Raw genomic sequence first — 15511 nt, 5'->3', positions numbered from 1 at the left:
TTAAAGAAAGAAAATATTGGGTTACTACAGTTTTTGTAGGTCTAGAAACCACCAACAGCATTGTACATGGACCTATGTTTTCTAAGACATATTCTACTTTCTTGAGTTTATTTCCAAAGTTTGAAAAATTTTGCTATACTAATGTAATTTGTTCCATATCATCACTGAGGGTCCAAAATAATATGTAAAATTTATTGATTAAAGGAGTAAGTATTAATATGCATCTTTAGATACTTAGAGAAGTTCCTACTTAGTAAAGATTAAGAACAATCGCTAAGCTGTGGTGGAGAATGAGGGGTAGCCAAATTCATCGAAGGTTGCGGAGCCTGTAGCTTATATTGATTAGAACTGGCACTTCTAGGGAGGAACTTTTTTTGATAATTTAATACAACAAGGAATCCTCCTTCCTTAAAACAGGAAGAGAGTAATAGGAATATTACACAGATCTTATAGAAAGTAAACTTGCTCAGAGAAAGTTCATGCTATTTAGTTGGCATTGTTTTATAGATCTAAATACCAAACAGAAGGGGAGCAATTTAATCTTCAGACTCTTCACTGAATCACACAATACAATTTTAAAGTGAGTTTCATGCCAGATACATTTCCTCAATTGGATCCAAGGACACTTGTCAAAAACAATAGGCAACACTTGAATTAAGAATCCTGACTACTTGGGTGACAAAGTATGAAATGGAATGACAACAGCAGTCTAAGAAAGCAAGAGCAACCCTGGCCATGAAAGTGATGGAATGGGTTTTAATGAGCATGAAATTATTTAACGAGGGCATAAAAATCGTTACCTAATGTTCCCAGAGCCTCAGAACTATGAAGAACAGGTTCAAAGCCTGTAGTAAGAACTAACCAAAAGCAACAACATGAAAATGAGAAAGTTTAAACACACAGTCTTAATTTTTCTTTCAAAACATTAGTGTCCAATGACAAACAATTTTTTTAAACTTTTTAAGTTGACAAGAAGTAAATAGTTTCTATTTGAAGTTTTGGCCACCTTGTAGTTAGGAATAATTCATTGCAGAAGGCAGTCACAACTTTTGAACTCTGATAAGCATCTTACTGTGGTCAACATGAGGTTTTCCATTTTCTGATTCTAATATGAAAACTTGCTTTGGGAAATCTGCTTGGGATATGGACAATGGGATAGTCGTGATGCTTTAATTGCTGAGGAAAGACATTTTGGATTACTCTAGTGAAGGTGGTTTTGGAAATGAGGCTCTGCATTTTCTAAAACAGATTTCCTTGGCATTTAGGTATATCATGTTTAAGACTGAAATATTTTCTCTTATTTTGTTAATTTTTTAAATCCCTAAAGATTCTTGAGAGATAAAACACATAAAATTAAGACAAGGAGTGAAGAGTCTTGTATATCTCTAACTTAAAAAAAAAAAGGTAAGGACTATAGCCAAACTATAGGTCATATGGTCTTAGATTCATGCCAAGAAATTTAAATATGCCAAGGAATCCTTGGCACTATACTATTATGTTTATGTTTAGTTGGTCTAGAGAAGATACAGACATTACCCACTGCATTTGAAACTCAGCTTTAAATGCGAGCTCTGTTTAGACAAAAGTACACAACAAAAATCCAAATAACACAAACATTATGATCTAGGTGATACATAGCTTTTTAAAATAGCTTTTAACTTCTTTTAAGAGTCTGAAATATTCTTAAGAAGAAAAACAAAGTCAAAAGACAGCAGAGGATGACAAGACAGTCCTTTGAAGCTGATGACAATGTGATGATGATGATGGAATGGATTGACAATTAGCAGAAGCAACTGATAAAAAACACAAAATATCATTACCTAATGTTTTTTCTGGAGCCTTGGTTCTAAGAGTGACAGGTTCAAAGACTGTAGGAAGAACTGGCCAAAAATAATAAAATAAGCCAAAGAAATTTTAAAATTTCACTTGATTAATTTCAGAAGTCAATTTTTAAGCTTCAGAACTGAGAGATAAGAGACACTTGTTCTTTGCAAGTTTGACCAAACGGCCAAGTACCTATTAATCTCCTAATATAGACCTAGTATAGCACTCTGCCAAATACTGTGGTTAGCAAGAAGTTCCCCTAGATGTTTGATTATGTGACTCTTGCTAATATGGTAGACTCTGCTGGACAAGTTTTTTTGCACATTTGTATAATATATAATTTTCTGTCTACTGGAAAAAGCCTTCATCAGTCTACTTGCCCTCTGTACAAGTTGAAATAAATTTCTATTTTTGTCTAGTATTTAAATAGTCACAGTAAAGTGGCGAGTTCACATATTTGAAAACATACGGATCAATGCGCAACGAATGGACTGTGTTCATCAAAATGTCAAAGTGGTCCTTGATTCAATAAAAGAAACATTTTTAAACCCTCAGAAAAGAAAAGTCAGCCTACTCTATCTATAAGCCTATCATTTAAGCTTTCAAGACTTAGCACATTAAACAATTTGACAATTAACTAAAAACATTATTCATTGAAATAATACATCCATCAATATCATCACACATTCCAATACTATAAAATACAATAAAAAGTAATATGAGCAAAGAAATATGATATTCCACAAATGATGGGACATAAGCAGTTGTAAGGGATGGATGGAAATTCATGCTTGAAATGAAGCTTAAAATAGTCAAGGTTGTTTAAACAAATGCACGTGATCATGTGACACAACGTTGAGAAGCTACATGGCAGTTTGATGTCCTGAAATTAGTTTATGCACAGTTCTCTTATTATATTCAACAGATGACAGAGTTTAGCATAATTTCAAGATAAAGGCTGTAATGGATTAACAGCAGAGGATGTTGAGATGGCTTTAAGATGCAGGAGAACCTACAGCTACAATGGTATGAGGATGACTAGGAAAAGCATTATCTGAAGGACACACGTTCTCATTACCTACGATTTCTGGAGCTTCAGTTCTAGGAGTACCAGGCTCAAGATCTGTAATAGGAACTAATCAAAAGCAATGAAATAAACACTGTGAACGTCAGCAAATTAAATCTTACAAGTATAATATTGCTTCAATGGGTGTAAGGCAGTTATACTTTTTTTCTGAAATTAAATACTTGTTTGGTCACCCTATAGCCACCAGGTAAATGTTCTTTTAGGAGATAGTCATAGCCTACACAAATCTGGTAAATCTCTCAACAGAGTCAACACTATCAAGAAAACAGCCTGTCTAAATAATCATAGATACAAAAATAGTGTTTATGTTTGAAAGAAGACATAGCAAAGAATAAAGCCAAGTGAACCATGTTCATTTTGTTGAACACTCCTATTTGGAAATAGACTGGACCCTCAGTTAAGGCAAAGGCACTCAACAAATCAGGATGAGAAACCCTCACTCAGTGTGTGGTGCCTAGTAGAACACCTCTCTGATCACAAAAATGTGGTATCCTATGTAGGTGGGAGAGGCCACTGATGCTTCTAGGGTCAGATCCAAACTTCTGAAGTCTTCCATTCAAGGACTTTTCTTTAACTGCTCTTATGGACCCTTCCAAACATAGCACTATCATCACTACTCAGAAGCAGGAGCCTCCTTTTTGCAGAAGCCTGTGCCCTCTGGTTGACCTCTGTATCCCCTATCTTTCTGCCTTTGTTCATTTTCATGATTTTAAGACCCAACTTCTTTCCACTCCTTACTCCTGTCCTTCACAAACTTCTCTCTTAAAGCTTAAGATGTTTACAGTCCCTGAAATAAACAAGCTAGATTTGCACAGACTCACTGCATTGGTTCAATGTTTGACTGTTTCATATTGGGGCCAGGGTTTGACTTTGTACTACAGACTGAGAAGTAAAAACAAGCTGCCTCCTTTTGTGAGATCCTCACAGCTGTTGATGTGGCTATAGGGGGATGGAAGGCACTTAATGTTTGTTTCTTGAATTAAAAATGCTTGGTCCTATTTAAGACATTTGTTTTTAATAGAAGAATATAATGAAATGAGGAAAAGTAAAAAAACAACAACATTCCCTATTAAAAGAGATCTTTACGCAGAAAGCACAAGGAATTCAGCTGCCACATGGGTCTGCCCCAGCCATGATTTCCTCTTAACAGTGGGAACAGCAGCAGATCACCTTGTACCTTCACCTACAGAGGGCTCACATGGACTATCACTCCCACCATGGGCATCAATATCAGACTCCCCCAAGCTGCTAGGACTCAGTCCTTTAACCAGAAACCCACATTTACCCAGTTTGGCGTGAGGTGCCTCAGTAGTTGTGGTTTGAGGTTTGGGGCGTGGACGACGGGTCCGTTTTGATGGTTTAGGAGCTGAAGAAAGAAAACTTTCAGTTACTACAGACTCTGTAGTTCAGGTGCTCTGGATCATCACACATGGCTCTGTATTTCCTAACACTTATTAGATTACTTTATATTTTAGGAAATGTGTCATTTTAGCTTTTTAATTTGAAACTTTCACCCCTATTATAATAGTATGTCTTCTTTTACAATTGAAAGTTCTTTGGAAATGAGTCACATATAAAATTAAGTTGTTATTTCAAGAAGTGAAGAGTCATTCGTAGGACTCTTCTGGCTGAATAGAAGGTAAGAATCACTGCTGAAATACAGTGGGGTGATACCCACCTACAAACATTGACAGTTTACTGGGTAAGACCATGTAATTAACTAAAATGTCAGCCAAAGAACAAATATCACACAGTGTAAAAAAAAGTAGACCTTTAAATCCACAAAGAAACTCCTGGACACCATAATAGTTGTTAAAGTCAAGAGAATTGGTTTTTAAACCCAGCTGTAACAAAACACTGGTTAAAAAAACGCACAAAATGACAGAACAGTTTCAGATGGTTACATGCATAACAGATGACTTGAGTTAGGTTCATGCACGGCCTTCTAAAAAACAAGGGCTAATTTGTTTTAAGAAGGAGAATCTTCAATCCTTTTACAATGAAGAAGATAATGGAGTGACAACAAAGGATGACGATGTAGCCTGAAGAAGCAAAAGAACCTGGAGCTACGATGCGGATGGAATGAGTCCAGACAATGAGAAGGAAAAGCACTTACTGAGGATCACAATGAGCCATTACCTTGTGTTGTCACCCAAGCCTCAGTACTGAATGTAACAGGTTCAAAGTCTGCAGTAGAAACTGACCAAAAGTATTAAAAATAAGCCAAATGATTATTTTAAATGAAAGAAAATACAAACATTTACTTCAAAATGCATCTTACTAGTATAATATAGTTTCTAGAACTATATAGCAACTTTTATAAACTGTTAAACTAGACAAGAATACAGTTTATTTTTTAAAAATTTGGTTCTACCTAAATCAGGTACTTATTTCCTTATTTCTCCTTCTTTGTCTGATTCTAACTAATATGCCAAAGTGGGATGTGTGAGTATTGCTAAGAATTTATCTTTGGAAACACACTGAGGCCTCCACATGATGAATCAAATAGGGTATCCCTCTATTCTAAGCAAAGAAAAAACATGCCTTCATGGGCAGAGAAGAGCTTGCTGTCTACTGGATCAAATCTCAACTGTTCCATTAGGTGCCTAAGGATTTGCCACCATGAAAGTCCACGGACGGATCTAGATCCAGAAAAGCTTTGATGCCACCTTGAAGTTAGACATCCTCTGCACTAGTATTGCGGTCAGACTACTTCTTTCAGCTCATCTCTATTTTTATCTACTCTTTCTGATTTTATTCCTCCCCATCTTTCTACTCATTCATGTACTATGGTGAGGTCAAGGCTCTACTCTTAATCTATCTTTCCCTGCTCCAAATACTATTCCCGAGACCCTGCTGGGTTAGGCTGCTGGCACTCTAAACCAGGGACACACGTTTACCTGGTTTGGACTCAGGTGTTTCTGGACGGGGTGTGGTTTTTGGTTTGGGACATGGACGACGCGTCCGTTGTGATGGTTTGGAGGCTGAAGGAAGAAATTCTTGGGTTACTACATAACTACATTTCTATGGCTCTGGAAGGTAATGGAGGTCAAAATACGGCTCTAGATTTTTCATAACTTGTTAGATATTTGCCTTTTTCATTTGAGATTTTTATCATATATAGTCCTCTTATATCTTCTTTTATCAAGATTCTTTGAAAACAAAAATACTTTTAAATTAAAAAAATATTAGTAATTATAATCAAAGTCTCAAAGGACAACTTGATTGGGCAACAAAAAGGTTAAGAACTGTTCCTAAATTTTAATGGATAATGAAGGTCATACTAGATCTGAGATTTGTCATTTAATCTTTTAATTTGGGGCATATTGCATATTTTTACATAACTATTAAAATAAGAACATAGTATTACCTAAATGGAAACAAAACAACTAAATACAATGCAAGTAGGGAAAAAAACCACCTAGAAATGTAGATATGCAATAATGGATCCTCTTGGCCCTGTTGATGGCTTTATCTGTTTAGATATAAGGTAGGGAACCATGATATGTTTGAAACTCAGTTTTATCACAAACACTGCTTAAACAGAACAATGACATGACACAGCTTCAAGTAGGTTACATGGCAAATAAGTATCCTCATGTGGTTCATGCATGTCTGGTTCTATTAAAAACAGGTAATTTGTTTAAACTGTTTTCATAATTTTGCTTAATCTCTTCATTCTTCTAGAAAGACTCATAGCGACTCCCAGGGCAAAGGGGGGGGGGGGAGTGGTGATGGAAGGAGACTTGGCTTAAGGTGGTGAACACACAATGTAATATACAGATGATGTATTGTAGAATTGTATACTTGAAACCTATATAATTTTCTTAACTAATGTCACCCCAATAAATTCAATAAAAAACAGTTTTCATAATTTTAAGAAGAATGTAAATGAATGACCACAAAGGATGACACTATTGTCTCATGAAGCCAGATGAGACTCTGGATTTTACAATAATCAGGATAAAGCTTGTTGAAAACACAGGGTATCATTACCTAATGTTGTTCCTGTGACCTCTGGTCTAAGAGTGACAGGTTCAAGGACTGTAGCAGGAACTGACCAAAAAATACAGTAAACCAAAGAAGTTTTAAAATACATGAAAAATTAGAACATTCACACCCAAACAATCATGCTTCTATACAATCCTTCTAAGAAACAAAGAAAAGAATAACTAAGAAAAAGGGTTTGTTCTTTGAAGATTTGGCCAACTTACATTCACAGTCAGTTTTAGGATTAGCCTTTGAACTAGCTTAGTATCTTAAAGTCAGCATGAAATTCTCCTAGGTTTTAATATATTCTAACTGGTATGGAAAACTCTAAGTGTATTTTCTAATATACACTTAGAAAAGAAACTGTCTGTTAAAAAATCTGATCAACTTGTACTTCTATGGAAGCTGAACATGAATACTTAACTATGTTCAAGTCAACATGGATAAATAGACGGTTTATAAGTTTGAAATAGATATAAAAATTAATCATTGAAGTGGACTATGTTGATCTTGCCAAGAACACACCTATGGAAAGAGGATGAGTCCCCTCCCCAAACCATGGCACATAAGGGAGCAGAATAAAGAGTCACTCAGTCTGTAACACTTAGAGCATGTGTCTTGCCTAAGCCCAGAAAAAGTGGAGTCACAGTTGATGTCTCTGTATCAAGTCTAAGCTCCTGAGTCAGGTCCTCAAAATCCTCTTTCGACTCTGTCTAGATGGACCCTTCTAAATGCAGCATCAACAACAGCCATGTTTTGATTATCTAGAAGTAGGACAGTCTGTTTCAGGCAGACTGGACGCCTTCACGGCTGACCCACCCCTACCCCACCCACATGTCTGGCTCTTTCTTCTGTTGGTTCAATTTTCCCTCAATTCATTCAAACCCGGTAGTGGGTCCAAGGTCTAAGTCCAATCCACCTTGATCTTTTCGTTTGCAAGATCAGTATTTAGTGTTTGTATCATGCAAACATGTACTCAACTTTACTGTTTGAGAAATAAAATAGGTCTCCTACAGCTGACATTATCACCCCCGGTTGCCAATATTGGTCCAGAAATATACAAGGGGCTTACAATTTGTTTATTTACTTGAACTGAATATATTGACTCTGCTAAAGAAGTTTTAAGATTTGAATAAAATTTGATAGTAAGAAATATACTAAATGCATATCGAAGAAGGTTCTCACATAGAAATAATAAGATATTCTGGCACCCATGGTATCTCACACAGTCATATTCTCCTCAACACCTGGGAAGAAGAGACATTACTGACTATGCCTCAACCTCATGATTAGAGAAAATAAGAGCTTGGCACTGCTTCGGGTCCTCACTAGGCTACTAGGGCTCATCCTTAAACCAAGAATCACACATTTACCCGGTTTGGTCTGAGGTACTTGAGGGCTCGGTGTGGTTTTAGTTCTGGGATGTGGACGGTGGGGTCTTTTTGATGCTTTGGTAGCTGAAGAAAGAAAAGCCTTGTGTTACCCTAGATCTTATGCTCTTGATACTAAGGGGCAGGGGTTTCCAAAACCTGTTAAATTTCCTAAAGTTCCAGGAAACTGTCTGTAGTTTAAAATTTTTACTCATTTTATGCCAATGTGTCTTCTTTTTATCACTGAGGGCACTTTGGGGGCAAACTCATATAAATAGTGGAATCACTCATTCAAGTCATGAAGACGAGCGTGTGTAATCAGGTACTCAGAGTATTTTCTCATTGGGAAAAATGATTGAGAAGGAGGGCCCACCACTGGTGCAAGGGGAGGAGAAGTTAGGGTCATGCTAAGGAAGAGGCTTGTAATTTCAGATTTGGGAGATTCCTTATTTGTCAAATTAGTAATAAAACACATCAGTACTTAAAGCACCAAGAAAGAAACAACATAACACGCAAGTAGTTTTTTAAAAATCTAGAAACTTAGATGTGCAAAGGAACATAAAAGTAGCTGTTTTTGAAAATCAGCCTAGTTAAGAAATAGATCCCAATTTGTTTTAAACTCAGCTTTAACACAGAACACTCACTGCTCAAAGAGGCACAAGATGACATGACAGTTTCAAATGCACCACATGACAGGTAAATGTTTTGGACTAAGCTCATGCCTGCTCTCATAAAAACAACAGGAAACTTGTTTTTAAGAGGCTTCAGTACTCTTCAGGTGAAGGAAGTGATTGAATGGCAATGGAATATTGATGACGGAGGCTGTCTCATAAAAAGGAAAAGCCATGAGATGGGAGTGGAGGCGGAATGGACTGCAAAAGCACTTGGCAAATGGCACGGAGTCATTACCTAATGTTGTCCCAGAGGTCTCAGTTGTAAAAGTAACAGGTTCAAAGTCTGTAACAGGAACTGAATAAAAGAGTTTTTAAAATAATGTATCAAGAGCTACAACATTTACTTCAAAATCAATCTTGCCATTGTACTATCACCTCTAAAATATATATATTTTTAAATTTCTGGATGAAGGGAGTTATGAACTGAATTATGTATCCCTAAAATTCATATGAAGCTTTAACTCCCATTGTGACTATATTTGGAGATAGGGCCTTTAAAAAGACATTTAAGGTTAAATGAGGGGTGGGACCCTAACTCAATAGGACTAATGTTCTTATAAGAAGACGAAGAGAGAGGAGGGACCCTTGTGCACCGAAAAAAGACCACGTGAGGACATGGTCTTGCAAGACGGTGGCCATCTGCAAGCCAAGGGAAGAGGCCTCAGGGGAAATTAAACCTGCTGACACTTTGATCTTAAGACTTCCAGCCTGCAGAGGGAAATTGATATAAAAATGAAGTTATTAATTCGGAGAGTCAGACTGGTATTTTTCACATTATTCTTGAGTTCCCTGACTGCATTAAAAAAGGTTAAGGAGCATTTCTAAACTGTGGTGGAGAGTAAGGGGGAGTCAGATTAACCCTAAGGACGGGGCTTGCTATTTTAACTTATTGGCCTTGATCACATTATCTGTTAGACAATTCACAAAAAATATATTACTCGAACAGAAAAACAGGCAGATAAAAAGGTAAATGTACAAAGGTTGTATAATGACACTTTCCTATTTCAGTCTGGTTAGTATAGATCAGAATCAGGCATTTCCACAGATATTATAATTTACCTTAACAGAGCACTCTGGTTAATCTAAAAACATTAGGTGGTACGAAAAAATTTTAAAGTAAGTCACAGGGCAACAAGCTATCCCAGACTAAGTTTAGGCACGGCTCTCTCAAGGACAAGAGGTAACTTGTTTTATGCATGTGCAACTCATAAGATGAAGAGTGTAACTGAATGGCAAGAAAGTGGAATGGGTTTGACAATGCACACACACAAAAAAGCACTTGCTGAAGGTCAGAAAGTGGCATTATCAAATGCTGTCCCTGGGGCCTCTTCCATAGGAGTAACTGGTTCAAGGACTATACCAGGAGCTGACCAAAAATAATAATAATAAAGCAATGAAATGGTAAACATCTATATAATCTCAGAACATTCACTTCAAAAAGAACTGTACCAAAGTAATAATGTGTCTAGACTACAAAGCAAACACTATTAGCCTTCCGACCTGAGGGATACGGCATCTCTGCACCCAGGTACCAATGCATCACTTAGAGACTGTCTTTGCACTCAGGTAACTGTTCCGGTGAAGTGCCTCTGAAGTTTCTCCCTCACTTTGATGATGAATCTAACCTAAGTAATGCACCGAAGTCGACCATACCCATCTTGCTGAAAACTCATCTTTGGAAAGAGACCACCGGGGGACTTGAGAGAGCAGCAGTTAAGTGGCAGCCGTTCGGTCTGAGGTACGCCAGGCTCTCTCTCTCTGCCCAGTGCTTCAGGAAAGCTGGACCATTGCGGGTCCTGACGATTCTTACATGAAATCCAAACTCCTAAGTCCAACATTCAAGATCCCTTTTTGACTGGTCCTATGGGCCCATGTAGCTGCAGCAACCTCAGTGAAATGCTGCGATCAGCACTTAGAAGCCTGGCAGCCTGCATCAGTCAGAGAAGCCTCTGCCCCTCTCACTGGCTTCTACATGCCCTTCCTTTCTTACTGCTTCACCCCCTGCCCCTATAAACTATGTCCCCTATGCCAGATCTTGTCCATGGCTTGTTTTCAAATAGCCCATGAGAGCAAAGAATGCTTTTCTTTCCTATAGATTGTGTAAAAAAAAAAGGGAAACAGGAAAAAAGAAAAATATGCAACAAAGACTCTATAGTCCCTAAAGCCCCCAAATATTTACTATCTAGCTGTTTATAGAAAAGGTTCACCAAATCTGGCCCTAGATCATCACTGTGACTTACACAGTTTTTATAGTTACCAAGAAATAATTTTCTATTTGCCCAAACACACATCGTTCTGTAGTTGTTTCAGTCCAGGATACAATTTCAATATCTAAAGGATGAGTAGAATCTAATAAGAAGTCAATTAAATAGACATTTAGAGAGAAGATGCCAATTCACAAAGTATGAGGAATCTGGCTTCCACCAAGACCTCTCCAGTTGTGTGCTCAAGCCCGCTGTGGAGTGGAGGCAGCCGCCGGCCCCGACTTGCTGCCCCCTTTCTCTGGGCCCCACCGCCAGGCTCCTCCCCCAGGATCTACACATTTACCCAGTTCGGCCTGAGGTGCTTCAGGACTTGCTGTGGCCTTAGGTTTGGGACGTGGATGATGAATTTGCTCAGGCACTTTGGGAGCTAAAGGAAGAAAACCTCTGGTTAAAAGAGTGCTTTAGTTCCAGAAGCTGTGAGTAGGATTATGCTTGTTATACTTGGCTTTCTTAAAACAAATAAGTTGTTTTAACACTCTTCAATACACTAAGAAGTCATTGATGGCAGTAGAGGATGACACAGAAGTCCTGTGAAGCGGGAGGAGCCGTGGCTGGGAGGGCGATGAAATGGGTCTGAAATGAGCAGGAAAAGCAGATGCTGATGAACACAGAGTGTCATTACCTAGTGTCGTCCCAGGAGCCTCAGTTCTAGGAACAACTGGTTCAAAGATTGTGGCAGGAACTGATCAAAAGTAATAAAAGAAACCAAAGAGATTTTTATGAATGAGTGAGATGTCAGAAAATTCATCTTGCCAGTAAAAGTAAGGCTTCTAAGGGGGGGGGGGGGGAGAGGGAAAAGGTGAATTACAGAAAAGCTTCAACACCAAGAGGCAGGAACTAGGAGGTGGGAGGTAAAGTGGGGTGGGGCGCAGGGGGTCACCCTAGGGTCTGCCTACCACACATACAACAGGTAGCCCAAGGAAGCTGAGACTATACTAAGAGACCAATCCTCAGCGGAAACAATGGCATTTACTATCCGCAGTGAGGAACCACCTCTGTGATATCGTATCAGACTAGGCATCTTCAGGGCTAAGAATAGAAAAAGCATGCTCTGGTGCAGAAAAAGGATCACTAAAGCCCACTGGATCAAATTTAAGCTCTTGAGTAGACATCCCAGACTCCCCTTTAATTCATCCCATGAGCCCATTTAACAGGAGGGCATCGGCAAGTCATCCTCTGTCTCGGGTTCCACACATTCCCTGCTTGTCCTCCACTAGTCCAAGTTCTCTATTGATTTCTTTCTAATTATCCTGGAGTTTCTCCTGCTCCAGATATTTACCACTCCCCTAGCACATAGCAACAGTGCCATTTGGGAACTTATTTTACATTCATATAAACATGCTGCCTTAAGTTATTTCCTACTTGTTTATGCAGAAACAGCTTTTGTTTACAACTATAGTACAAACTGGGAAATAAAACATACTTCCTACTTCTGATGTATCTCACAGCTGCTAATATAGTTATGGGGATTGAGAAGGGATTAATAAAAGTAGTTGAATTGATTATGTAGGCTCAGGACTTTACTGAGCAAGCTTTATCGTTAAGACATGAATGGAATCAAATAATAAGAAAAGTTAGTAAAAGGAACATTGATGGAGAAGATTCCCACACAGGAAGCACCGGGTACTTAGATAGCACATGTCCTAACCGGTACTTTGACTCGTAACAGATATATGGGGCATGTACCAATATGTGCATAGAATTTAGGGTCCCGACTGAGGTAGGCTACTTGGAGTCCTTAAACCAGAAACCACATATTTACCCAGTGGCATCTGAGGCACTTCTGCATGGGGTGTGGTTTTAGGTTTGGGACGTAGGCGATGGGGCTTCTTTGTTTTTCTTGGAGCTGAAGAAAGAAGATTCAGTATTAATACAGTGTCGATGGCCTGATAAAGCTCTGATAAAACGTAGCTCTAAGCTTTCTAAACCTTGTCAGAGTTTCTTTAGTAGAAAAAACTTTGTTGCTTTGGTTTGGAACTTTCTCCTTTAGTATATTAATAGGTTTTCATTTGTAATTAAGAGTGTTCCAGAGATTAAGAATTACATAGCAATGATGTTTAAGAAATAAAACTGAGGAACTTTGGTTTTCTTGAAAAGTCCTTAATCCAAAACTGATTACCAATCACTGCTAAACTATAATGGTAAGAGAGAAGTTCAAACCACCCTATAGTATCCACTTATAATAACTGAAAATGACTAGGCTTGGGGAAAATTCCCACTTGGTAATTTACTAGAATATAGTACACAAAATTTGTTGAAACATCAACAAAGTGAAGACAAGAAGGTATGTAAAACTTGAAATGTAGAAAGTGAGGTACTTGGAGAAACTTCGTGGTATTATAATTGATACTGTTCTGGTGGTCTAAATAAGGGAGACGGAGATAATCACATTGGGGCCTGTTTAAATAGAGGTGCAATTTCAAGCTGGGATGTGGAGGAGACAGCTGTCCTGAATTAAGCCCATACACCTTTCTGTTAGAAAGAAAGCCTTTTAGGTTTTAAGATGAGTACAGTCATAGGATGACAAACTTTGACAGCATCATGCATATAGCACCATAGATAAGTTGGACAACGAATATGAAAAAGCTCTCGCTGAAGGACATAAAGAATCATTACCTAAAGGTGTCCCAGGAGTGACAGGTTCAATTTCTGTAGCAAGAAACGATCAAAAGTAATTTAAAAAAAGAAATGCTAAGCACATGAGAAAAGTCATCAAATCCTCTTGAAAATGAACTTCGCCAGAATCAGAGAAAAATGTAATTCAATGGTCAGAGAAGCAAATAAAAAAACCAAAATACACATGTACCAAGAAAATACCAAGCAGGGTAAGGAAGCCACGGGTATTGACTAGGACCTTCACCCTTAAGAGTCACAGTGGTTATTACGTGGCAAGTTAAATTGTCACCCCAGTATCACATCCGACGAAGTTCCACAGGCACCAGGAACCATATATTTACCTAGTGCGGTCTGAGGTGCCTCTGGGGTTGGCGTGGTTTTGCGTTTGGGATGTTTGGGACCTTTTGGACGTTTGGGATGTGAAGGACGTGTTCTTGGTCTTTTTGATGTTTTTGGAGCTGAAGAAAGAAAACTGGTTATTATCACTGACTTTAGAAACTAAAAAAATGATTTAAAGATGGCACTAGGTTTTCTAAAATTTGCTAGATTTTCTTGAATCTGCAGAAATTGATCTCTATTTCAAAATTTTGTCATCCATATGCAAAAAAAATGTTTTTGGGGGGATCTCCTAATAGCTCTTTTGAAAAAAACTACACATTATTAGAATAATCTGAAAGTGTTATTATTGCTAGTGTCAGATTTTCAAAGATGACCCTGACCCAAGGGAAGTCAGAAGTGTAGCATGTATGTTTAGAGAGTGACCCAGACTCACTTTTGGGAGATTGTATTTAGATAATACTTCAGATACTTCAGTCAGGCATACATCTCATTAAACATTATTAAATATTATTAGAAAAAGTACATCTGATTTCTTAAAATCCTTGGTAGACAACAAAAATGCTCTGCATATCTTAAAATAACTTTCTCTTGTTGCACACAGAGTTATAAATGATGTTTATGGGGCAGACCCTCCTAAGTGCATTTGAAATTCAGCTTTACCACCGAACACTGAGCAGAATCACAGGCTCTGTAAAGTAGTAGTAAAGTTGAGTAGTATGGGGGATGCTCTGCACTAGCTGCAAACAGGCTTCTATTCTAACCAAGTAACTTGTTTTAGACATCAGTACAGTCCAAGCAAAGAATCTAGCTGAGAGACAAGAGAAGGTGATGAGGAAACCTTAGGAAGGGGAAAAGCCCTTGCCCAAGACAGTAATGGAACAGCCTGCGCAATGAGCAGAAAAAGCACTTGCTCAAATAAAGACGTAAAAGGTCATTACCTAGGGTTGTCCAAGGAGCCTCAGTTCTCAGAGTTACAGGTTCAATGTCTGTGGCAGGAACTGACCAAAAGCAATACAATAAGCAATGGAGGTTTAAGAAACATAGCAAAAGACAAAATTACCTTGAAAATAAATTTTAACTCTGTACTGTTTAAAAAGCAGCTGTGGACTCTGGAAAAATAGTATTTGTTCTCTAGTAACTTGGCTGTACTCTGGTATCCATTTGTCCCACAAAATAGCCATACTCTTTGAACTTTGCATTTCTATTGGGCCAATGAAAAGCCTTTTCTTTCTGTGTTTAATTACCTGATTCCAACGATATTGGAAACTTGGATCCAAAAAAATCAGACAATTAGTTGTCTGATATGTATGTTAAATTACTCTGAAAAATTATTAGAGACGCCTCCGT

General features: G+C 38.0%; 1 protein-coding gene across 1 annotated transcript in view; it reads right to left on the bottom strand.

Moving 5' to 3' along the window:
- ABI3BP (ABI family member 3 binding protein) overlaps nt 1–15511 on the bottom strand; it is a 216198-nt gene that overhangs the window by 67429 nt on the left and 133258 nt on the right. Inside the window, exons 27-41 of the mRNA XM_087818121.1 lie at nt 15103–15162; nt 14167–14283; nt 13826–13858; nt 12972–13055; nt 11832–11891; nt 11493–11576; nt 9181–9240; nt 8275–8358; nt 6908–6967; nt 5812–5895; nt 5051–5110; nt 4197–4277; nt 2903–2959; nt 1821–1880; nt 801–857 (exon numbers count right to left, since the gene is read on the bottom strand). Coding sequence (XP_087674247.1) covers nt 801–857; nt 1821–1880; nt 2903–2959; nt 4197–4277; nt 5051–5110; nt 5812–5895; nt 6908–6967; nt 8275–8358; nt 9181–9240; nt 11493–11576; nt 11832–11891; nt 12972–13055; nt 13826–13858; nt 14167–14283; nt 15103–15162 — 1041 coding nt within the window. The remainder of the gene's footprint in view (nt 1–800; nt 858–1820; nt 1881–2902; nt 2960–4196; nt 4278–5050; nt 5111–5811; nt 5896–6907; nt 6968–8274; nt 8359–9180; nt 9241–11492; nt 11577–11831; nt 11892–12971; nt 13056–13825; nt 13859–14166; nt 14284–15102; nt 15163–15511) is intronic.

Source organism: Miniopterus natalensis, chromosome 6 (genome assembly GCF_054644295.1).
Source record: "Miniopterus natalensis isolate mMinNat1 chromosome 6, mMinNat1.hap1, whole genome shotgun sequence".
In the NCBI taxonomy this organism is placed as follows: Eukaryota; Metazoa; Chordata; class Mammalia; order Chiroptera; family Miniopteridae; genus Miniopterus; species Miniopterus natalensis.
The sequence above is the reverse complement of the archived record's forward strand: the minus strand, read 5'-3'. Positions and strand labels throughout refer to the sequence as shown.